Source organism: Aquarana catesbeiana, linkage group LG05, assembly GCF_042186555.1.
Source record: "Aquarana catesbeiana isolate 2022-GZ linkage group LG05, ASM4218655v1, whole genome shotgun sequence".
NCBI classification, from domain to species: domain Eukaryota; kingdom Metazoa; phylum Chordata; class Amphibia; order Anura; family Ranidae; genus Aquarana; species Aquarana catesbeiana.
In genome coordinates this window covers 562,755,992-562,781,796 of record NC_133328.1, presented here as the reverse complement: position 1 = coordinate 562,781,796, position 25,805 = coordinate 562,755,992, and the positions used below count along the sequence as shown (strand labels likewise).

The 25,805-nt window shown below is 42.5% G+C and overlaps 1 protein-coding gene across 1 annotated transcript in view; it reads left to right on the top strand.

Moving 5' to 3' along the window:
- TMEM64 (transmembrane protein 64) overlaps positions 1–25,805 on the top strand; it is an 83,802-nt gene that overhangs the window by 40,824 nt on the left and 17,173 nt on the right. The window contains exon 2 of the mRNA XM_073631931.1: positions 19,763–19,918. Within this exon, the coding sequence (XP_073488032.1) occupies positions 19,763–19,918 (156 nt within the window). The remainder of the gene's footprint in view (positions 1–19,762; positions 19,919–25,805) is intronic.

The following is a 25,805-nucleotide window of genomic DNA, read 5'->3' as shown; positions in this document are numbered from 1 at the left end:
ACATGATGGCTGCAAGTGGCAGCCCCATTGAAAGCAATGGAAGGCTATCAGCTCCCCAAGCTAATCGTGGCCACTTGCGTGTGATTTTCTGCGTGAGCGATTTTATGTGTGAGCATCCCCCAATTTATTTGAGTGACCCCCAATTTGTGGGAGCCAAAAGTCTCCCATTGCTTTCAGTGGGCTGTCTCCCACAGCTAAAAGGAAGCAACCCCCGCTTGGGGTTCTTGCATCTAATCAGAGTGTTGGTGCATGTATAGTATAATCTACCCCTGAAAAGGGTAAATAAGCTTATTTTACATGTGCAGATGTTGTGACGTATGTAAAAGTGATGCTGCCTGATCACATCTACTGTGTGATATTTATTCCTTGTCCCTTCCTGGTCTAAAGCCAGTTACCATGATGGGCCTCTCTGAAGCCTCATGGGTAGAGAAGGCACTTGGATAGAAGGTTTGGTACCCCCTGCACCTGCTGCCTTGTACTCCTATCAGACTGATTAAATCAATCTGGAAGTGTCCAGTACTGGGAACTTCCAAAGCCAGCTGAGCAGGAAATTTTGGATTCTGTCATACTATTTATAATGACATCAGGATGTCTGTTATTATTAGAGCTGCACGATTCTGGCTAAAATGAGAATCACGATTTTTTTGCTTAGAAGATAGATCACGATTCTCTCACGATTCTCGCGGCGTAATATCTTTCACATTAAAACAAAAACAAATTGGCTAACTTTTACTGTTTCGGGGTTTTTTTGTTTTTTTTGTTTTTTTTTATTCATTGAAGTGTATTTTTTCCCAAAAAATTGCATTTGAAAGACCGCTGGGCAAATACGGTGTGACATAAAATATTGCAGCAATTGATATTTTATTCCCTAGGGTCTCTGCTAAAATATATATAATATAATGTTTGGGGGTTCCAAGTAATTTTCTAGCAAAAAATATTGATTTTAACTTAAGAGGTGTCAGAAAAAGATTTAGACTTTAAGTGGTTAAACTTCCTGCATTGTTGAAAACTTGGCAGACTGCCCAGATTATTTATTTACACAGAAGTTTTCTCCCTTTGATCTAAGAAGGAAGCTTAGTTAAAATGTATTATGTTAAAGACTTGGCAGAATGCCCAGATGCTAACAGCTGAGTGAGCGCATAGTCTCTCCACTTGTTTATATGAAAGAATCAGCAAACTTTGCAGGAGAGATCATCAGAGGGGGTGAATCGAGATCACGATTTTTTTAACGAATAATTGTGCACCGAAACCAAAAATTTGGGATGCACTTGGCTCAAAAACTGAAATGGGCAGTGTGTGTGTGTGTGTGTGTGTGTGTGTGTATATGTATATGTATATGTGTGTGTGTGTGTGTGTGTGTGTGTGTGTGTGTATATATATGTGTGTATATATATATATATGTGTGTGTATATATTCTAAAATTGTATTATAGTCACCTTTTTAATCGTTTTTGAAGCACTTTTGCGTTTAAAAAAGCTCAAGAAAAATGACCCCCTTTTTTAAAAAATTGTTGAAATGTCAAAAACTAACCCATGTTGCCTTTTTAAGTCACATGACTATGAAGATCACTGCAGAATCGTGGCAAAATTGGCCCATGTTTTTTTGTGCCCATTATTGGCACTTTATTTATTTTTTTTTCCTATCGGCATTGACATTTGGGGGCATTTGAGCAGTGCTCTTTTAATTTTTTTTGGGTTTAAATTTTAGTTCTGACTAGAATGTGGTACTTAAAGCTGCATTAGGTCATAGGGGTTTTTTTCATAGCCACTGGTACATGAAGGAGAGCTCTAGATTACAGCGTGTCCCTGAAAGCCATCCTGGAAATGCTTGTTCACCTGAAGCTCTCTAAAGGAGGCTTCAATATGGAGCAAGTGTTGGTTTAGGAAGCATGTTACTCACGTGTTGTCCGCCTACATGATGGAGGTTTAAAAAGTAAATGTGCTAAAGTGCAATAAAACACCGTCCAGCTGCACCTTTTTATTTTCCCAACTGGCATCGCTGGCAGAGTTAAACCGCTGTGCAGTTGAAGAAGGCCAAACTATAGGGCTTTATTTCAACCAAAACGGTCATGATTAGGGTAGAAGCTAGGCCAAAAGAAACTGAGAGATGGACTGACTGTGCATGCTTGTCCAACCGCTTACTTATACTGTGAATGTCTAGATCAGCTTTGTTTTGGCATCAGGATAGAAAAACCAAGTAGTGGCAGTACATGGGGGGCTAACAAAAAATTTTTTTGTGGGGTTTGTTTGTTTTAGCCCCCTTATTTTACTCCTATTTTTTTATATAGAGCTAGATGAAAAGATCAGCGTCTGGTAGCCGAAGAAATCCTTGTGTCTACCCTGAATAACGTCATCTTCAGTTAGAAGAAATAGAGAAGACGAGGGACTGTGACAACTGCTGTGGTCATGAAAGGGAGGGGGAATGCGTGCCGCTAACAAAGTTAGATATTGATTAACAGATTTTTTCCATGGCTGGACATGGGTTTAGAATTACCAGCTGGTCTATTCTATATTCTTTGTTTTCATGATGACCAGGAGTGAGGAATGTAAAGGCAAAGCTCTGTTTAGTATTTCTGTTGCATAATCCTGGATGTCCGCATTGCCCAAAATGATGCCCTTGAGAAGCTGTGTGACTTTCTTCTTCTGATCTTGTCTACAAATGGCTTCAATTTGTATAATTATAATCTCTCACTTCCAGATCTCATGTCTGTTATTAATGATGGTGGATTGGAAGCTCAGACAATCCAGAAATAGCTGTGATTTGGCATACCTAATTATCTATTTAACTATTTCAGGGTAAACAAGTACTAAAATCACATTATGAATATTTCCATCTTTTAGCTCAACAGTCAACTGTTTCTTGTACCTGAGAGCCTTTGTGTGTGTTGGACGTTTTCCTGCGTTTGTGCTGCGGTTTTTAAAGAACATGCGACTCAAAAACAATACTAAAATTGCACGGCAGGTGCTTTTTTTTGGCGTGTTTTACCGCATTTTTCCATTGTTTTTTGGTGCTTTTTTTTTTTTTTTTTTTCTGATCAAAAATGCAGAAAGCAGGATTTTTTACACTGCAACGGAATTGCAGCGCCCCAGTGTGAAGCCATACATAGAACTTAAAGGAAAGCATTTTTCTTGCTTTTCTGGCGCTTTTTCTTTTCCAATAGGTGTTTTTTTTGTGTTTTTTGTGTTTTTGAGATTTTTAAAAGTAGTAGTACAAGTTTCCATTATACAAGCATAGGAAAACAGAAAGGGGTATGTTAGTGTGATATAAAGATACATTGAAGTTCAAGAGGTTTTAAAAGTAATGCATTTAAGTGCATTTCAATGAGTATTGCCAATGTATAAAACTTGGCATTATAAATTCTCACAAGATATCGCAAGAATTTTAATCAACATAAAGAGACAAAGGGGTACAAACATACCAATTTTTTTTTTTTTTTTTCCATTTTCCATGTCGCTCTTATAGTTGTACAGTGCCTTGTATTCCTACCCCTTGAAATTTTCCACATTTTGTCATGTTGCGACCAAAAACGTACATGTATTTTATTGGGATTTTATGTGATGGACCAACAAAAAGTGGCACATAATGTAAAGTAGAAGGAAAATGATAAATGGTTTTCCAAATATTTGAAAAGTGTGGCGTGCATTTGTATTCAGCCCATTTACTGATTGCCCTAACTAAAATCTAGTGGAACCAATTGTCTCCAGAAGTCACCTAATTAGTAAATAGAGTCCACCTGTATGTAATTTAATCTCAGTATAAATACAGCAGGTCTGTGAAGCCCTCAGAGGTTTGTTAGAGAACCTTTGTGAGCAAACAGCATAATGAAGGCCAAGGAACATACCAGACAGGTCAGGGATAAAGTTGTGGAGAAGTTTTAAAGCAGTTAGGTTATAAAAAAAAAATATATCCAAAGCTTCGAACATCTCTATGGAGCACTGTTCAATCCATCTGAAAATGAAGAGTATGGCACAACTGCAAACCTACCATGGCCGTCCACCTAAACCAACAGGCCGGGCAAGGAGAGCATTAATCAGAGAAGCAGCCAAGAGGCCCATGATAACTCTGGAGGAGCTGCAGAGATCCACAGCTCAGGTGGAAGAATCTGTCCACAGGACAACTATTAGTCGTGTACTCCACAAATCTGGCTTTTATGGAAGAGTGGCAAGAAGAAAGACATTGTTGAAAGCCATAAGAAGTCCTGTTTGCAGTTTGTGAGAAGCCACGTGGGGGACACAGCAAACATGTGGAAGAAGGTGCTCTGGTCAGATGAAACCAAAATTGAATTTTGTGGCCTAAAAGCAAAATGCTATTTGTGGCAGAAAACTAACACTGCACATCACCCAGAAAACCCCATCCCCGCCATGAAACATGGTGGTGGCAGCATAATGTTGTGGGGATGCTTTTCTTCAGCAGGGACAGGGAAGCTGGTCAGAGTTGATGGGAAGATGGATGGAGCCAAATACAGGGCAATCTTAGAAGAAAACCTGTTATGCCGCGTACACACGGTCGGACTTTTCTTCTACAAAAGTCCAACGGACGCCGACGGACTAAAGCTGGCTGGTAATCCGATCGTGTGTGGGCTTCTCCGGACTTTCAGCAGACTTTTTCAGCCTCAAATCCGACGGACTTTAGATTTGAAACATGCTTCAAATCTTTACGTCGTAACTACGACGGACCCGAAATCCGCTCGTCTGTGTGCTAGTCCGACGGACAAAAACCCATGCTAGGGCAGCTATTGGCTACTGGCTATGAACTTCCTTATTTTAGTCCGGTGTACGTCATCACGTACGAATCCGTCGGACTTTTGTGTGGTCGTGTGTAGGCAAGTCCGTTCGTTAGAAAGTCTGCTGCAAGTCTGCCGAAAGTCCGCCGGAAGTCTGTCGGACAGGCTGTCGGACTTTTGTAGACGAAAAGTCCGACCGTGTGTACGCGGCATTAGAGTCTGCAAAAGACTTGAGACTGGGGCGGAGGTTCACTTTCCAGCATGAGAATGACCCTAAACATACAGCCAGAGCTACAATGGGATGGTTTTGATCAATGCATATTCATGTGTTAGAATGGCCCAGTCAAAGTCTAGACCTAAATCCAATTGAGAATCTGTGGCAAGGCTTGAAAATTGCTGTTCAGATGCTCTCCATTCAATCTGACAGGGCTTGAGCTAATTTGCAAAGAATGGGTAAACATTTTACTCCTAGATGTGCAAAGCTAGTAGAAACATCCCCAAAAAAAGATGGTTCTATAAAGTATTGACTCAGTGGGGCTGAATACAAATGCACGCCACACTTTTCACATATTTGTAAAAAAAAAAAAAAAAAAATTGAAAACTTGGTCTATCGCATAAAATACATTTACATTTTTGGTTATAACGTGACAAAATTGTGGAAAATTTAAAGGGGTGTGAATACTTTTTCAAGGCACTGTAGCATGGAGAGAGAGGGAAACTGAGTTAGCATGAAACTGTCTCCCTAATCGCCATGGATTAAAGTGGTTGTAAACCCACATGGAGGGGGGACCTGCAAGACAAAGGCATAATGAGCTAGTATGCATAGCATACTAGCTCATTATGTAATACTCACCTGAACTCAAAGTCCCTGCTGCAGTGCCTGTACACAGCACCGGCCTGCGACATTTCTCCCTGGTGTACTTCCGGGTATCGCGGCTCCGGGGCTGTGATTGGCCGGAGTCGCGATGACGTCACAGTCACTGAAGCAAACGGCACGTATGTGCCATTGCTTCAGTGCGCATGTGCCGATGACGTCAGCACATGCAGATACAGGGAATCTAAACATTCTCCTAAACCTTCACGGTTTAGGAAATATCCGGGGTAGCTACAAGTAAGCCTTATTATAGGCTTACCTGTAGCAAAAAGTGGATTGTGAGGGTTTACAACCACTATAAGTATCTGGGGGTGAAAGCGTATAGGAAGTCACTACAATAATCAGAATTCCACCACATGTCTTTCCATACTATGCTATTTTTTTTAAATGTCTCTTAATGTATAACTAACTGGCTGTTCCAAAGAAACTCGCACAAAGGGAAAAGGTGTCCCTGAGGAGGATATTCAAAAAGAAAAAAAAAAGGGGGGGGGGGGCGTCCAGATAAGAAGGAAAATAGAAGAAAATGAGTGAAAATAGAGAGTATAGTGAGAGAAGCGCGCTCTATCCAATCATTGTATAACTGACTAATAGTACTTCATAAGGCATCCAACAAATGGTCCATCCAGGGCTTCCACACTTTATCAAAATAGTTTTGTTTGTCAAACAATATTGCTGAAAGGCCTTCATTGATCTGGAGCTTTTTTTTTTTAACACAAAATCGTTCGGAAACTCTGTGTGAAAACAGCTTAAGCCCTGGTTCACACTGACAGCAGGAATGAAATTCCTGAATTCAGCTGAACTTGCACGATTTCATTCCTGCATGTCAGTCCCGACTTTGGGGGCGATTTCAGAGATAACTATGTGGGTTGCTGCACAGATATCAATGGAAATCGCACCCCGAAGTCGCCAAAAGTAGTACAGAAACTACTTTTGGGAATTTGGACGGTGCCATTGCAGCCGATTTGGCATGCAATTTTTACATGTCAAGCCGCATTCCAAATCGCTGCAGTGTGAACCAGGGCCAAGTGAAGAATTGTATAACTAAATATAAGTGGCACCTTTTTTGTTGTACTACATCAAATATGCAATTTAGTACCTGATATATTGAAAATGTTGGACCTTTTGCTTACATTATTCAGCAGGACTTTCACAAAGCAAAATAAGAGCAGTTCCTGGTGCATCATGGGAAAGCACTTAAGTCTGGTTTTACACCTATGCACTTTTTCTCCCTTACATTGGCTATGGTAATGCATGTTGGTGTGATACGGTGACATTCGTTCCGATGGTGCACTGTGGTGCTGAAAATGCTTCATGCACTTTTTTTTGGTGTTAGGCGGGCTGCCCTACCTAATGCAGTGCATGTTAATTTGCATCATAATGCATATGAACGGGGCCTTATTGTAATTTTGGTTTGCCCTCTGTATCTTTTTGCTCTTAACACCTCAAAATGTATTTTTCTGCACTTTCTCTTCCTGCTACTGTGGTACCAGGATAATCGGAAAGCGTAAATCTCCTCAGCGTGAATATAGACTGCAATAAAAATCTGACCCGTTTTTAATACCTTACTGTTCTAATCCAAAACTGGAGAAAAACTTTTGCCATTAGCCCCTTTAAGAGGGCAGGTCAGCATGTAATTAATAGCATGGTAAGTCCATATTTACATTTAGGGCCCGTTCACACTAGACCGCACTGCGGGAAACCTGGGTTTAATGTGCGTTTCCCGCATGGCGTTTAAAATACATGGGTTGTGTGATATGTTGAGGGTGTCAATGTAACAACACCCCAAACGCAGATCGCAACTGCATTAAGTGCGCCTGCACCAGATTGCATGGTACCGCAGTACCCTGTAATCCAGTTAGTGCGTTTTTATCCATTTGCTGACCCTGCCTTTCCTGCCTATTGAGAGTTGACAGCAACAGATTCCAAATGCAAATAGCACACTTGAAATGACCTCTGGCTCCTTGTAAATGGGATAATGAGGGAATAACACACACCTGGCCATGGAACAGCTGAGCAGCCAATTGTCCCATTACTTTTGGTCCCTTAAAAAGTGGGAGGCACATATACAAACTGTTGTAATTCCTACACTGTCTACCTGCTTTGGATGTAAATACACTCAAATTAAAGCTGAAAGTCTGCAGTTAAAGAACATCTTGTTAGTTTCATTTCAAATCCATTGTGGTGGTGTATAAAGCCAAAAAGATTAAAATTGTGTTGATGTCCCAATATTTATGGAACATACACACATATATATATATATATATATAATATTGTGTGTGTGATAGATATATATTATCTATCTATCTATCTACTTTTTTTAATATAAAAAAAAAAAATTTTTGTATAATGTAAAAGATGTTATGCCGAGTAAATGGATGCCGAGTATGTCATGCTTTAAAAAATTGCACATGCTCGTGAATTGGCAACAAACTACAGTACTTAAAAATCTCCATAGGTGACGCTTTAAAAGTATTTACAGGTTACCTTTTTAGAGCTACTTAGGAGGTCTTGCGCTACAATTATTGCTCTAACGATCGCGGTGATACCTTATATTTGGTTTGAACACTGTTTTGTGAATAGGGATGGGGCACTTTGAATTTTTTTTTATTTTACTATTTCTTTTTGTTACTGTGCTTTATTTTTATTTTTTTTATTTAATTGTAACCATCCCTTGTAATAGAAATAAGAATGACCGGTCCGCTTTGAGAGATGGAAAAAAATTTGTATGCCCGAGAACAGGCCTAGAGTGGAGTGTAGGGGCCATTTTGCTCTCTCGACTTCTTGCCTAGCCATCAGCCGCTCCGGATCGCTTCCAGGTTTACCAACTGGTCGGAAACGACCGGGAATCGGCCAGGGGGGGGGGGCGCACCTCTCCCGTCACCTCTAAAAGTGAACCCATGACAAATCCTCCCGCGGGATCACTTTTCTTTTGTAGAGAATCGCCCACAGTAAATGATACCAGGGTTTTGGCATTTAACGTCTAAGTAATGATGTGTATTTACTGTGGGCGGCAAGAAAGAGAACATAGAGACCATAAGGCTGGTATTTTTTTTCCCAGAAAAGGTGGATATTCTAGTTGGCTCATGCTGGCCTTGTTCTGCAGAGAAGAGTAGGAGTTGCTAGCCTGAGTGTACTTGGCCATTCATTCGTCTTTTCAATCCCATGCTCTGTTAATTGGAGAACATTTATGTCTCCTGTTGCGCTTTGTTTTTAATGACTGCACAATGTGATTACTAGTACAGTCTATGTACATCAGACTCAAAGTTAACCCCACTTCACTGAGCTTCTTTTATTTTTAACTACAACTAAGCAGACAGATGCATATATTCCTCGTTTAACGACCGCTCGGACTTACGACCAGTTCCCCCCGAACAACACGCTGTACATCATTGTATTGTACAGAATTTTCGTTTGTTCTGTACTTTTGCTAATTAAAACATTATTGAGCTGTATTTTTGTGGTTTTAGACTTTTTTTTTTGTTTTTTTTGTTTGTTTTTCTTTTTTTTTAACCATACAGTACAGTAGTTAAGAATGCTTAAAATTATTGATTGCCTGTAGCTCCTCATTTATTGTCCTGGTCGTTGGAATGGAAGCTGTTATTTAAAGAGGTTGTAAACTTCTGAAAAAAAATTCCCCCCAAAAAAACAAACAAAGGTATAATGAGCTAGTACGCATTGCATACTATTCATTATGAAATACTTACCTTTAAAACAAAGTTGTTGCAGCAGTCCCTGCACACCGCTGTCACGGCCGACATATTTCCTGGAGCTCCTTCCGGGTTCACGGGCTTTGGCGCTGTGATTGACTTTAGCCGTGATGGCGTCACTTCCGCACATGTGCGCGGGAGCTGCCGTTCACCGCCAGGCTCAGAAGGAGCGGCACCACGTGGGCCGTTCTTTCAGATCATATGTGCCAGTGATGTCAATGGCTGCATGTACTGGAAATGGCTCCTAAACTGTACAGGTTTAGAAGATATTTTCAATACCTAATGGGTAAGCCTTACCTATAGGTAACATTTTTCTTCCTCTAAGTGAGAAGAGCCTGTATTGACTTTATGCCTTCAGATTGTCTTGTGTGTTTGTGGATGATTCTTTCTGTGGCATCTCTAGAGGCAAGTTCCTTCCCACTGGAAATTTATTTTCTTGCTGCCTGTTTAGTCTGCAGCACCGAAGTGGGAGCGGGGGGGTTGTCGGCCATGAGGGACGCTGCGACTCGAGCCGAGACCCGGTCGTATGCAACCTCGCGAGATGTTTAACTCGCAGGGCCAGCCCCCGTCCAGTGGGGCTATGTCGCGGCCGACGTAGCACGCACTCACTGGGGAGACCACTGGATCAAGTATCCAGCCCATCGCCCAGTCCGGCAGTTGATTGCAGATCTCGACGGAAAAAATCCAGGAAAAAACAACAAACTAAAATAAAATTTCATAAAAGGGAAAGCTGCGCTGTGAAATAATTTGTGATCATAGGAAAAAATATTACAGAATTTAAATCATACAATTGAAAATGTATAAAAAAGTTCATGCAATATGATATCACATCAGCATTTGTGTTGTCACCAGTGATATGTGCAAAGAATTGTGAAAATAAGGTACATAGCAGGATGCACACACAACAGAATCCAGTCCACTCAGATAGGCTAGTTGAAAAAAGCCCACTTAATAAACAATTTTCTAGATGGTGGCTTTGCAATCTTCCTGCTAGCGATGACATGCAATTTCAACACTCTGGGGGATGTGATGGGGTGCAATAAAAAAGTGCCTCCACCCACAAAAATACTGCTGCTTACCAGCTCCTTAGATCTCTTGTTTAAGGAGATCATGCATGCCTGTGGCTCTTAACCCCAGCCTTGGGTCTTTCAAAGCTAAAGGGGCTCCTCAGACTCTCCGCGTAAGATGTCATCTCATGTGGCAGATGTATGTTGATTCACCATGAAAGGTCATGAAAACATCCATAGCGTAATACGTTTTTAAAATAATTTATTGGTATAAAACGGTAATGCACTTACAGTTATGCAGGAAATGTAAAGCGATGGATTAAAAACAAAACCACGAGCCGGCCGGCTCTCGTATGCTGCCCGTAGCTTCCGGGACTAGCGCGGTATGTGGTGACGTCAGCACGCCGCTCTTCCCTACGCCGTTTCGTCACAGATGACGTCTTCCAGGGGCAATAATAACATTTGCCAGGACTAAAGATCCCAGCAGGGAACTAGGTCATTACTCCTGACTAGGCAGAAAAAAACTGAAGGCCTATAGCAGAGAGGGGGGTGTATATCACCTAGGACTGCCCATGGGCATAGCCAAGTCTCTCTTCTTAGTGTCCTACTCCGGTAGGGGGCGATATAACCCCTATGGTTCTGAATAAGGAAGCGCTGTGTCTTTCAATGGACTCAGAGAAATGGATTTTACGGTAAGTCAAAAATCCTATTTTCTTGCTGCCTGCTTAGTCTGCAGGGCAGGGAGTGAAATTTACAATTGGAAGCACCCAGATGGTTTGCTCCCCCAGGTTCTTTTCACTTTGTATCTGATTTAAGCGCAACTTTGGTGTGACTTCAATGCAATTTCTGACTAGTTCAGTGTACTGCGACTTGGCTATTTCCATTAAAAAAGTAGTGTGTGTGTGTGTGTATCAATTCCAAAAATGAGAAAAACTGTGGGGGTGCCCACTCTCCATACTAGGCCCTTTTGGATTGTAAGGTGAACCCCACTCCAAAATTATTATTTATTTTTTTTTCTTGGGTCAGCGGTAGCGGCGGGCATCCTGATTGATGGATCTACACCAGGGGACAGTTTAAAAAAAAATTTTGTTAAAGGGGGCTTCCAGATTCCGATAAGTCACACCCCCACAACCACTAGGCTAGGGTTGTGGGGAAGAGGCCTTTGTTGAGGAGCAGATACTTTGGGGTGGATCCCCTTACTCCAAAGCACCCTCCTACTAGTTCATTTTGAGGGCATGTGGCCTGGTATAGTTCAGGTCCCCCCCCCCCCCCTTCCTAGTCTGCCAGGCTGAATGCTCTGATAACGGTCTGGGTCCGGACCCCACACTATTTAATTTTTTAATTTTGGCGTGGGGTTCCCCTTAAAATGCATACCAGACCTGAAGGGCCTGGTGTGTTGGGGGGGGGGGGGGGGCGCATGCCCCACGCTGTATTTTTTTCAAGTAATTTGCTGGCAAATCTTTTAGGAAAGGGTTCAAAATAAAGTGAAAAATGTCTGTTGCGCTATATAGACACGACTTCAGACATTACTGTCTGAGAGAAACTGCATGGAAGCAGTTGGATGCACTTTTCAAAACGTACCACTTCATGTTGCAGCTATTAAGACCAAGCCATAGAAATACATTAGGTGCTATCTCGGGTGCAATTTGTAAATCGCATGTCACATTTGAAGTCACAACAGTGTCAATTTATCTACTGCTGCCTTTGACCCCCTTCTCATTGAATGTATACAGTATATTGTGGCATTTCAACTGTAATGGCTCACTGCAGCCTCTGGCCATATTTTTCACATGTGTTTCCTGTCAGTTCATATGCACAGGGCACTTTGGCTAAAGTGGTGTGCACTGCAGAACTGTCTTGAGGGTGGCAAGAGCACTTGTCTTCCCCGGTGTAAAAAGCCCAAGGTGCAGGCTGTGGAGCCTTCAAAAATTGGCTTCTCATCTGCCCCCCTAGCCCCCAGACAAGCCTTCCTGGGCTTGAAGTTGTGCTCCTATTTTCTAGTGTGGGGGGAAATCTGAATTTTATGTCTCAGGACTACAGTCAAGTTTGTGTTCTCTTTTTTTTTTTTTTTGGTTCCCTGTCCCCCTCCTCACGTTCTCTCTTCATACCACCTTATGAATCCTCAGACTGCAGATCTCCATCAAGCTTTCTTGGCCCTTCTGGACCAGGGCCCTGGTCCCTGCTGCAGAATTGTTCCAGGGACTTTAACCTGTTCACTGTTCCAAAACCCAAAGGTGGCATTTGCCAAATCTTTGACCACAAAGCCCTAAATGTCTACTTTTGGGACTGCAACTTCTGGATGGAATCAACCAAATATAACATTGGTTTTCTGTAAACATCGAAGGCTTATTTACATGTATGCATTTTTACAGCACAGCAACCATTGGTGCGAGTTGCTGTAGGACCACTACACTACCAGTTCATGGCCCTGTTTATTTAGGCTGATTTTCTACACTTTGGGTGTTCACCAAGGTGTTGGCTCCAGTGATGACCCGATTGCACTATTATGGGATGCTTAGATGACCTCCTGCTCAGGGAACAGTTTGCTAGGACTCTTGTTGGCCAATCCATCTGACTGTCTAGATGTTACAGGGGATCATGTGGATCCTAAACCTTCAAAAATCTCCACTTGAACTGTCAGTTGAAAATTTTAGGCCTGGTCCTGAACACATCTCAGGTCAGACCTCAGGAGAAACGTCACTCTCCAGTCTCCGGTTTGAACTCTTAAAGTGATTGTAAGGTCTCATTTAAAATTTTGCTTCTCCTGGCCCCTTCCCTCCTTTCGAGTGCCCCCTCAGCCAGCAGCTTTCTATGGGGGCACCCGAGCCGAGTCAGAGCTCCTTGTATCCATTCAGACACGGAGCCTTGACCTGGCACCGCCCCCTTACTCCCCTGATTGGCTGACTGGCTCTGGCAGCTGTCAGTCAATCTGGAGGAGTGTCCTGGATGGCTTAGACATTCATGGATATCGCTGGAGAGATGGGGGCTCAGGTAAGTAAATGGGGGGGTGTGCTAGGGAGGCTGATACACTCAGGTTTTTTATCTTAATGCATAGCATGCTTTAAGATAATAAAAAAAACTTCTGCCTTTACAGCTCTAAGTCTAGAACCATCCAACTCTCTGCTTTTACATAATTTTTTTTATGGCTGACGGTAGCCTTCTTTGAGGCAATTCCCTTTGCCCAATTTGACCCCAGGCAACTGCAATGCAATATTTTGTCCGATGAATTGGTCAATCCTGTCTATGGACAGGCACCCGCACCTCCTGTCTGTGCACATTGTCTGCGTTAGAGCACATGCACCTGCACAGATGTCAAATTGGAACCACCGGCTATGTCCTAATTGAGATGTGGATGCACACAACACCTGTGCATCTCATGTAATCAAAGACGGTTCTTGCATTGATCTGCCCTGTCAGTGGGGCTTAATCCCTGGTTCACATTGGAGCGATTTGGCATGCGATTTGACATGTCAAATCAGCGGCAATGGCAACGTCCGAATTGGTGCGACGCCACATTGATTCCCAAAAATTTTCTGTATTACGTTTGGCGACTTCAGGTGTGATTTTCACTGACATCTGTGCGGCAACCCGCACAGATGTTCAGATGTTTCGGAAATCGCCCCCGAAGTCAAGCTGACATGCGGGTATGAAATCATGTGAGTTCAGCTCGATTTCATTCCCGCTGTCAGTGTGAACCTAGGCTAAAACATAGAATACATTGTTGGGCCCGTTTTTTTTTAAATTTGGTCATATTCTAGAAATGCATTTACATGAAGGTAAAGTGTGACCACCTTAAGTGCCCCAGAATACAAGCCCTGTCCTTGGCTTCACGTTCTGTTTCATCACCTGGAGGTTTCTTTCTCCTTCTGAAGGGAAGGCTGGAGATGATGATATAAAATGTAAAATAGTTTGCTGGTTTTTCAAATGATTTCAATTACTGTGTTAGTAGCAGTGCCACGTTGGTTTTCTGGCAGTGCATTTTATCGTTGATTACATTTCCAATGCCTTGTGCTGCATGTTCTTAAAATGAGTTGCATAGAATGAAGAGAGCTAAGCCAGAATCATTGTGGTGGAGTCCTTTTGTTGTAAAGGAGTCTGTCTGTTACACAGCAAAATATGGGCTGATTCATTTTATTTTAGATCAGGGTTTTCATCATATTCTAATGGGGGCTATTTTGTGGGGACTAATGATTAAAATGGAACTGTAGTCAGAAAATGTATATCCTGCTAGATCACTTCAGGCTGGCCCCTTTTGCAGGTTAGATATCTAAAACATTACAAATAAGTCTCCATACTGTTTAGAAACCAGTAATGCACTTGTCACCCTGTAATGCACATGTTTAGTTGCTATCTATTTTTAGGCACTTTGCCGAATTTGTAGAGGCCGATCTGCTGACAGCCTAAAGATTCACTGCTGTTCAGGGGCTCTGGGCTTCAGCAAAATGAAGGCTTCCACCCAGAAGAAACGGGTGCAATGTTGAAGGCAATTTGCAGCACACACTCATTTTTGTAGCATAATTATATATGTGAAATGTATGTTCCTTGCTAAAGAACATTTTTTTTTTTTTTTATCAAGTTGTTATGGGTAAAGTTCCACTTTAAGTTTTTATTTTAGTAATAAAACACAATAAACCTATAAGGTAAAAACATTTTTGCACAATGACATGCAGGTAGAATAACTAACCGATTAAATATACATGCACCGATCAGCCATAACATTATGACCATCCACCTAATGAGTGGGTTCCCCTTTTGCTGCCAAAATAGCCCTGACCCGCCAAGACGTGGACTGCACTAGACCAGAAGGTATGGTATCTGGCACCAAACTGTCTGTAGCAGATCCTTTATGTTCTGTAAGTTGGGAGGTGGAATCTCCATGAAGTGGACTTGTTTGTTTCAGCACATTCTACAGATTCTAGATTGAGTTAAGATCTGGAGAATTTTAAGGGAGGTCATCACCTTTAAAACTTGTCGTCAAACCATTCTTGAGCCATTTTTACAGTGTGGCGGGACACATTATCCTGCTGAAAGAGCCCACTGCTATCAGGGAATACGGTTTCTATGAAGGGGGATGTACTTGGCAACAATGTTTAGGTTGTTGGTACATGTCAAAGTAACATTCGCATGAAAGATTTCCCAGCACAACATTACTTAGAGCATTATACTGCTTCTACTACCGGCTTACCTTCTTCCCATACTGCATCCTGGTGCCGTCTCTTCCCCAGGAAAGTATTAGAGCTGCACAATTCTGGCTAAAATGAGAATCACTATTTTTTTGCTTCGAAGATAGATCACGATTTTCTCAGGATTCTCGTGGCGTAACGTCTTTCACATTAAAACAAAAAAAATTGGGCTAGCTTTACTATTTTTTTGATTTTTTTTTTTTTTTTTTTTTAATTCATTGAAGTGTATTTTTTCCCAAAAAATTGCATTTGAAAGATCGCTGGGCAAATACAGTGTGACATAAAATATTGCAGCAATTGATATTTTATTCCCTAGGGTCTCTGCTAAAATATATAATAATGTTTGGGGGTTCCAAGTAATTTTCTAGCAAAAAATATTGATTTTAACTTAGACAAGTGTCAGAAAAAGATTTAGACTTTAAGTGGTTAAACTTCCTGCATTTACATGTTTAAAAACTTGGCAGACTGCCTGGATTTTTTTTTTTCACACAGAAGTTTATCCCTTGAGGCTGGGTTCACACTGGTGCGACACGACAGCCGTCCTACTTTGGATCCGACTTTGCCCTGCGACATGAAGCCGGCATGTGTCCGACTTTCAATGAACGGGGATCCGACTTGGATCCCCGCCAATGCCGGCACTGTGTTTGGTATGAATCTTTAGGGGGGAACTCCGCGCCAAATTTTAAATAAAAAACCGGCATGGGTTCCCCCTCCAGAGGCATACCAGGCCCTTGGGTCTGGTATGGACCTTGAGGGGAACCCCCTACGCCGAAAAAACGGCGTGGGGGGTCGCCCCCAATCCATACCAGACCCTTATCCGAGCACGCAGCCCGGCCGGACAGGAATGGGGGTGGGGACGAGCGAGCGCCCCCCCCCCCCCTCCTGAACCGTACCAGGCCGCATGCCCTCAACATGGGGGGTGGTGCCTTGGGGGAGGGGGCGCGCTGCGGCCCCCCCCACCCCAAAGCACCTTGTCCCCATGTTGATGAGGACAAGGGCCTCTTCCCGACAACCCTGGCCGTTGGTTGTCGGGGTCTGCGGGCGGGGGGCTTATCGGAATCCGGGAGCCCCCTTTAATAAGGGAGCCCCCAGATCCCGGCCCCCCACCCTATGTGAATGAGTATGGGGTACAGCGTACCCCTACCCATTCACCTAGGAAAAAAGTGTCAATTTAAAAAAAAAACACTACACAGATTTTTAAAGCATTTTATTAGACAGCTCCGGGGGTCTTCTTCCGACTTCAGGGGTCTCTCCGGTTCTTCTCCACGCTCTCCGGATCTTCTGCCGGGCTCCTCCGCTCTCTTCTGCTCTTTTGCCGCTCTTTTGCTAAAGCGGAGGAGCCTGGTCTTCAATCTTCTGCCTTCTGCCTTCTGCCCTCTTCTCCTGATGTTGACACGACGCTCTCTGGGGCTAGAATGCTCTCTGTGCGCTCTGCTCTGACTTATATAGGCGGTGACCCCGCCCCCTTATGCCGTCACAGTCCCTGGGCATGCTGGGACTATGACGGCATAAGGGGGCGTGGTCATCGGGTGATGACCACGCCCCCTAAAACGTCACAGTCCCAGCATGCCCAGGGACTGTGACGGCATAAGGGGGCGTGGTCATCGGGTGATGACCACGCCCCCTAAAACGTCACAGTCCCAGCATGCCCAGGGACTGTGACGGCATAAGGGGGCGGGGTCACCGCCTATATAAGTCAGAGCAGAGCGCACGGAGAGCATTCTAGCCCCAGAGAGCGTCGTGTCAACATCAGGAGAAGAAGGCAGAAGGCAGAAGATTGAAGACCAGGCTCCTCCGCTTTAGCAAAAGAGCGGCAAAAGAGCAGAAGAGAGCGGAGGAGCCCGGCAGAAGATCCGGAGAGCGTGGAGAAGAACCGGAGAGACCCCCGAAGTCGGAAGAAGACCCCCGGAGCTGTCTAATAAAATGCTTTAAAAATCTGTGTAGTGTTTTTTTTTAAATTGACACTTTTTTTCCTAGGTGAATGGGTAGGGGTACGCTGTACCCCATACTCATTCACATAGGGTGGGGGGCCGGGATCTGGGGGCTCCCTTATTAAAGGGGGCTCCCGGATTCCGATAAGCCCCCCGCCCGCAGACCCCGACAACCAACGGCCAGGGTTGTCGGGAAGAGGCCCTTGTCCTCATCAACATGGGGACAAGGTGCTTTGGGGTGGGGGGGCCGCAGCGCGCCCCCCTCCCCCAAGGCAACAACCCCCCATGTTGAGGGCATGCGGCCTGGTACGGTTCAGGAGGGGGGGGGGCGCTCGCTCGTCCCCACCCCCATTCCTGTCCGGCCGGGCTGCGTGCTCGGATAAGGGTCTGGTATGGATTGGGGGGACCCCCCACGCCGCTTTTTCGGCGTAGGGGGTTCCCCTCAAGTTCCATACCAGACCCAAGGGCCTGGTATGCTCTTGGAGGGGGAACCCATGCCGGATTTTTATCTAAAATTTGGCGCGGAGTTCCCCCTCAAGATGATCTGAGCACAAGTCGCGTGCCGAAGTCGGATCATGCGAGACGGCAATCCGACTTTGATCCGACTTCAATGATAGTCAATAGGCTGAAGTAGGATCAAAGTCGGACCAAAGTAGTACAGGGAGCATTTCTAAAGTCGGAACGACTTGTGTCGGACCAGTTAGGACGGCTCCCATAGGGAAACATTAAATTTCACACGTCATGCGACATGAGCTCCCAATGTCGGAGCGTTTGTCGGACCAGTGTGAACCCAGCCTGAAACTAAGGGTCCTTTCACACGGGACAGATCCGGTGATGATCCTCCCCGTGAACATCCGCTTGCTCAGCGGGGATCCCCGCTGAGCTGACGGATGACGGGGCGGTCCCTGCACACTGTGCAGGGACCACCCGGTCAGATCTCCGCTCTTCCTTATGGGGGGATCGGATGAACATGGACCATCTGTCCGTGTTCATCCGATCCGCTCTGCAGATGAAGGAAAATCCTATTTTCCTATCCATCTGCAGAATCGGACTATAGTGGGGACGGATGATATCGGGTGTCAGTGGATGTTCATCCGCTGACACCCACTATCCCATAGGGATGCATGTATGTCCGTATTTTATCCGAAAACGGATGGATGAAATACGGACATACGGTCTGCACATGTGAAAGGGGCCTAAGAAGGAAGAGTTACAATGTTTAAAACTTAGCAGACTGCCTGGATGTTTTCTTTTGACAGCTGAGTGAGCAGATAAGTCTCTCCACTTGTTATATGAAAGAATCAGCAAACTCTGCAATAGAGATCATCAGGGGGGTTGAATCGAGATCACAATTTTTTTAACGATTAATTGTGCAGCTCTAGTAAGTATGTAAAAAAAACATTTCAATTTGGAAGACAGCTGCATGTAGACACTGTACAGTTTTTGCCTGCTGATCTCTGGGTGAAAGTCAATTGGCTTATATTATCTTATAAGCATTGGTTGGTGGCTGGCCATGTTCGCATAATCCAACTGCTAATGGAATGCTACCAGTTGTAAACTGAGCTAAGGCAAATGGTACCACTCTTCACTCAAAAATATGTTTGCATTGGGCGAGCTTGTGTAGTTGTGCTTGTGGACAGGGGAGGAGAGCTGCAGGCGCTCGCTGGCTGTCCTGAGGAAAAAGGTATTGGAAGGCCTGTAGGCGAGTTTTTGGTAGTGTTGAGGGGTTTAGAACCCCTGTCGTGTGTGTTTTCAACAGTGTGAGTTTCGTCTTCGTTATGTCCTGGTGACAATTTTCACTGGAAAATTCTACAAATGGGGGTACACTTGTTCTTGTGACAGCTAAGGGGATTTAACTCCCTCAGAAATTTCCTCTCACTTCCTGTACTGTCTACAGAATAGAATGTGAAGAGAAATCTCTTGACCGAGATGCAGAAAGCCAAACATTACATGAGTTTTAACTTTTGCCTACATAAAATAGGGAACTTTTTTATTTATTTTTTTTTATGGCTTTTGGTATACTTTTCAGTTGGATTTTAATTGTTTATTGCTTTTTGTAAGGTCTGTGAAAGGCATTTGGTACAACATGAAACTATTTGTAGTTTGTTTGTTCCTACAAACCGTCATTCTACAGTCAGATTAGCCACCTGTTTATCTTTTTTGCACCGGTTTACTTGGTAGACTGTAATTTGACATGAAATGTTAGAAATGGATAGTGTTATGTGCTGTATCTTCTGCCATTCTTCTCTTACCTTTTTTTTTTTTTTTTTTTTTTTTTTTTTTTTTGTGAACTTTAACATACAATATATATATATTTTTTTTTTTTTTCTTTTTCAGATTACAGATTTGTCATTGCCCAACTACCTAGCAGCATCTTCAGTTGGCCTATTTCCAACCCAACTTCTTAATTCCTATTTGGGAACAACATTACGAACGATGGAAGATGTCATCGCTGAACAAAGTGTTAGTGGGTACTTCATTTTCAGTTTGCAGGTAATTTTACACGTTACTTTGCTAGTAGAAAATGTCACATGCTTATTTGTAGCCCACTTAAAAAAAAAAAAAATTTTTTTTTTTTGTTCGTTAAAAAAAAAAAAAAGAAAAATGCTGTTCTTTGCGAACTTCCTTTCGTGTTTCCTGTTAATTTTACTCGGTTTTGAAGTGTCTTAACCCAACAACAATATATTTTTTTTATACATTGCAGTCCTTGGATAAAGCTGTCTGTATTTTTTTCTTTTTCTTCACTTATTTTCTTTTTTTCCCCCTTTTTTTTTTTTTTTTTTTTTTTTTTTTTTTTTTTTTTGCCACTTGGTTATCCTGCAAATAACACTGTCCTTGCCCCACATTGGCTATATTAACTGCTTTGCTGTATATATACAGGCAGTCATGGTTGCCACCCAATCTGAACTTCAGACACACCTGCCTTTTTGTTCAAACTTCATTTTTTTTTTCTTTCTGTTAAGCTGATAGGAAGTGGCAAGGACATTGAATTTTGACACTGAAAAACTAATATTTTCTGTGCTTGCTAAAAATGTTCTAAGCCTGAAATAAAAAGCACTTAATGCAGCCACCACATCTATGGGCTGGGAAGCTGAAATGTATACAATTTAGGACCGAAACAATGAATCTATTGAAATTAAACGATTATAAAAATAATAGTTGTCTATTTTCATAATCGATTAATTGGCCAGCCGATTAGTTGGCCTGCATACAGAATGCATTATTTGTTTACATATCAGGAAATACAGTGCAGCACACATACAGCTCAGTACACCGTCCATACATGTCAGTAAGTGCCTGAGAACTTGTGAATGTCTCATGGGACATGTAGTCCTGGGCAGGAAGTGAGTGGTTCTAAATGCAAAAGGTGTTTTTTTTTTTTTTTTTTTTTCTTTCTTTATTAACCTTGCTATAGGGGCCTGCTATACTATACTTTGCAGCTTACAATTGGGGCACTCTGAAGGCAGAGGGAGCCATAATTGGCGACGGGGGACCCCAGAAGAGCAGAATCAGGGCTGCTCTGTGCAAAACCATTACACAGAGCAGGTAAGTAAAGTTTATTTATTTATTTTTTTTAACAAACATGTTAAAGACACTGTGCAGGGAAGATACGCATCTGAACCCAGAGAAGCTGGAGGCTGATAGCAGGCATTCCAATTACATTTAAAGTAACCTTTTACCAGTATTGTACATTATATTTAAAATGATTTATATCCATGAGGAAAAAAGTCTCAGCTTTTAGTACTATTTTAATAAAGATTTAGATCTCCCTTCCACCCTTCATATAGCTTCATGTCTGACTCCTAGTTATAATGCCCATGTATCCTACTTCTGGATGTATTTAATATAAGTAATATATATGATTGCTTTTCACTGTTTCACAATATAAATGAACCACTTATAGTAGCAATTATCTGCTCCTTTTGTACTATAAAGGATTTTTTTTTTTTTTTACCCCATTATGACAGGTGATACCAAAAAAAAACATGCTACTAAACATCTTGGGTCTGGTTCACACCTATGCGTTTTGTTTTTTTTTTTGGTGCTTTTTGCAGAAACACACTACAGTTCATTTAACATTTCCTATAAGATACGTACTTCTATACTTTTTTTCAGCCGCTGTGTATTTGGAAAGGGTCAGGAACTTTTTTCAACACAAAGGGGTCCTTTTTTTTGGTTCAATAGACTTCAGTGGAGAAGCTGCAGAAAAGCACTGCAGAAACTAATTGAAAGCAAACTGCATAGGTGTGAACTGAGCCTTATGCTGGCCATACACGTTTTGATTTTTGGACGAGAATATTCATACGAAAATTCTTTGTACATTCGCTAAATGAAAGAATGTAGTTTGGAAAATTTCACTTGCTTTTAACATTCCATTTTAAAAAGAATGTCATTTCTGAACGAAAACCACATACACTATCTGAAAATTCCTTTGACCAAGAAGTTTTCTATTCTGCTCCTTCAAATGTTCCCCTCACTGTGGTCAAAAAGAACGTCACTTTGACTCGACTATTAGAAAATCAAACTATTGTTCTTAAAATGACACTTTTTTTTGAAGAAAGACATTGTTTTTGTATGGCCAGCATATAACATATGTTAGCAAAACCATATATATATATTTTTTTTTTTTTTCCTTTTAAGTAAAAAATTAAGTCTGAGTCTGATATTTACCAGATTCAATCTCCTAATGGTATATACAGTATATCTCCTCTGTCTGTCAGTTTACAGGCATTTTTTGCGCTAAAAATGGTGCCTATAAATTGCCTCTTCTGCAGCCCCAGTGTGAAAGCCTGATTGCTTTCACACTGGGGCGCTGCACTTGCCAAAAAGTCCTGAAAGCAGCATCTTTGAAATATATGGGCAGCGCTGCCAAAGCGATTCGGCAGCACCACAACACGGGCGCCATTAACCCTTTATTCGGCTGCTAGTGGAGGATAAAAGTGCGCCACTAAAACTAGTGGCGCTTTACCACGAACGCCCACACCACCCCAGTGTGCAAGAGATTTTGCTCCCTAACTCCATATAGTTGGTTATTTATACAATATATTTACCACTGCATATAGATATTTAAGAATGAATTTTTTTTTTTTTTACATATTAACTAAATGACACACCATACTTTTTTATGGTTATCCGATTAATCGAAACAATCGGCCAACAAATAGATTATGAAAATAATTGTTAGTTGCAGCCCTATACCGTATATACTCGAGTATAAGCCGAGTTTTTCAGCACATTTTTTTTGTGCTGAAAATGCCCCCCTTTGGCTTATACTCGAGTTCTCCCGGTGCTGTCCCCATCTGCAGCCTTTTCTTCCGGCGTTGTGATACACAGTGTACCAAAGCCCCGCCGCCTCCCTATCCTCGTCCGTGATAGGCTGAACACTGACTCACTGCTGGGAAACCGCGTCAGTGTTCCATCACTGACAAAGGGGGAGGCAGGGCTTTGGTACACTGCATGGCCGCCGACTAGACTGAATATATCACAGCGCCGGAAGATAAGGCTGCAGATGGGGACAGCGCCGGGAGATCATAACGCCGGCAGATGGGCATAGCGCCGATCAGGTGAGGCTGAGGCATACAGATGGGGACACAGTGAGGCTGAGGCATGCAGATGGGGGACACTGTGAGGCTGAGGCATGCAGATGGGCACAACGCCGATCAGGTGAGGCTGAGGCATACAGATGGGGGACGCAGTGAGGCTGAGGCATGCAGATGGGGGACACAGTGAGGCTGAGGCATGCAGATGGGGGACACAGTGAGGCTGAGGCATGCAGATGGGGGACACAGTGATGCTGCAAATGTTCATTGTTGACCCCCTCTTCCACTTACAGTAGCTGCTGCATTCTCACCCTAGGCTTATACTCGAGTCAATACGTTTTCCCAGTTTTTTGTGGCAAAAGTAGGTGCCTCGGCTTATATTCGGCTTGTACTCTAGTATATAATACATGATTGTTTTTGGGTTTAGTTGGAGTTTAGATTACTAAACAGAGCTTACAGTTCTTGAATCTGATGTAAACCTCTCCAGACCTCATGCAGTATTCCTAAATAATATTTTGGCCTCTTTTACACAGGCGCATTCTGGTCTAACTAGCAAGGTATCTGTGAATGACTTTTTAAAATCTTTAACCACCTCCCACCCGCAGTACATCATATGACGTCCTGGGCTTTGGGTGGGGTTATCTAAATGATGCATCATTCAGATATTTTTTTTTTTTTTTCTTCCGCTGGGGATTTTCTGCACAGTAAGAAAAATCGTGGCTTGATCTTAAAGGCAGCGGAAAGGGGTGTCATTCCCCCTGCCACCCTCTGTTGCTTCTACCAGTTTGTGACGTTATGCTGTCGTGTCTGGCCTGGAAGTTGTAAACACTGCCGTGTACTCTGCTGGAAAGCCAAAATCTTGTGTGTGTGTGTGTGTTTTTTTTTTTTTTTTTTTTCCTGGCTTTCCAGCCTGAAGGAGAGATGTGGGGTCTTATTGACTCCACATTTCTCCGTAAAGAGGACCTGTCATGCACTATTCCTATTACATGGGATGTTTACATTCCTTGTAATAGCAATAAAAGTGATCAAAAAAAAAAAGTTTAAAGGGAAAGTGTAAAAATAAACAAAACAAATTTAAAGTGTCCCATCCCTGCGTGCTCGCACACAGAAGCAAACGCATAAGTATGTCGAGCCCACATATGTAAAAAGCGTTCAGTCCACACATGTGAGATATCACTGCAAATGTTGGAGTAAGAGCAAAAATTCTATTCCAAGATCTCCTCTGTAACTCTAAACATGTAACCTGTAAAAATGTGTTAAGCGTTGCCTTAGGAGATTTTTAAGTACTGAAGTTTGGCGCCATTCCATGAGTGTGCAATTTTAAAGCGCGACATGTTGGGCATCTATTAACTTGGCATAACATATTTCATATTATACAAAAAAATTGGCCTAACTTTAGTGTTTGTTTTTTTTTATTTAATTCATGAAACAAAAAAACACGTTTGAAAAATTGCTGCGCAAAAGTTGCAACGACCGCCAGTTTATTCCTTAGAGTGTCTGCTACAAAATCATTAATAATGTTTGGGGGTTCTGAGTCATTTTCTAGCAAACAAAATTATGAATTTTGCATGTAGGAGCGGAGTGCCAGAATTGGCCTGGATGGTAAGTGGTTAAATCTTCTTCTTTTATAATTTTTGAACATTTCAGTTTCTAAATTATGGCTGACATTGGTTCGCTTAGAAATCCTCAACCAGCAATTTATTCACTGGAATGACTCTTAAGAGCTCTGTAATGTGAGCAGATGTATAGATGGCTGATTGACTGGTGAAAAAAAAAAAACAGAACTCCCATATCACTTGAGCAGGGCAAAAGGGGACATTCACACCTTACTCTAGGGTCACCACTGGTAAATTCGGTATCTATATTAACACTATCAAAGTTTGTGCCATTCAAAGGGGGTGCGCATTACTGAGCGAGCTGCAATAACATGGAACATGCAACAGCCACTTGTAAAGCTGTTGCAATCATAGTACATACACAGCTATGTTGTTGACAAGACTTGGATGATGCTGAATGCCATACATTCTGGTAGTTGCTCAGAGGCTAAAGGCTTGGGCAAACTGTGTAGAGCAGAAAACGACAAACTGGATGCTGCGTTTGATTATAGAGGCAATCCCACAGGACAGGGGAGAAGAACAAATGAGCCTAAAGTTGGACAAAGTTCATGCTGTTATCCACGGCAAAATGAGCCGGAAGTTTGCCCTCCTCCTTTACCCCCACACACCCCCTCCCCCGCCGCCAACCCATGAGCAGAGCGAGACCTTAGCCAACATGGCGGCACCAGCACCCAAGAGCCGAGGCTTATGTCAGGGCATAAAAAAAATGCAGAACATCTCTGCAATACATGCACATTTACGAATCCTTTATCCCTTTAAAGACCTGTTACAGTTGTATGCAAAAGTTTAGGAACCCCTGACAATTTCCACGATTGTCATTTATAAATATTTGGGTGTTTGGATCTACAATTTAATTTTGATTTATGAAATAACTGAAGGACACAGTAATATTTCAGTAGTGAAATGAGGTTTATTGGATTAACAGAAAATTGCTAATTCAACACCCAAATATTTATAAATGACAATCATGGAAATTTGTCAGGGGTTCCTAAACTTTTGCATACAATGAAGTACTAAAATACCCATTGATGTGCCAAAATTGAACACTGCTGCTAATTTTCTGTTGTGGGCTAACACTTTCCTTTTTTCTTGGACTGACATTTGTAAGGACTGGCGTCGGCCCTCCCCAGTTATTTGGGCAACTATTAAACTAGTATCTGTTTTTTTTAGCTATTTTTTTTTAAACTTCAGATCTATTTTAGCTATTAATTCTCACCCACTCTT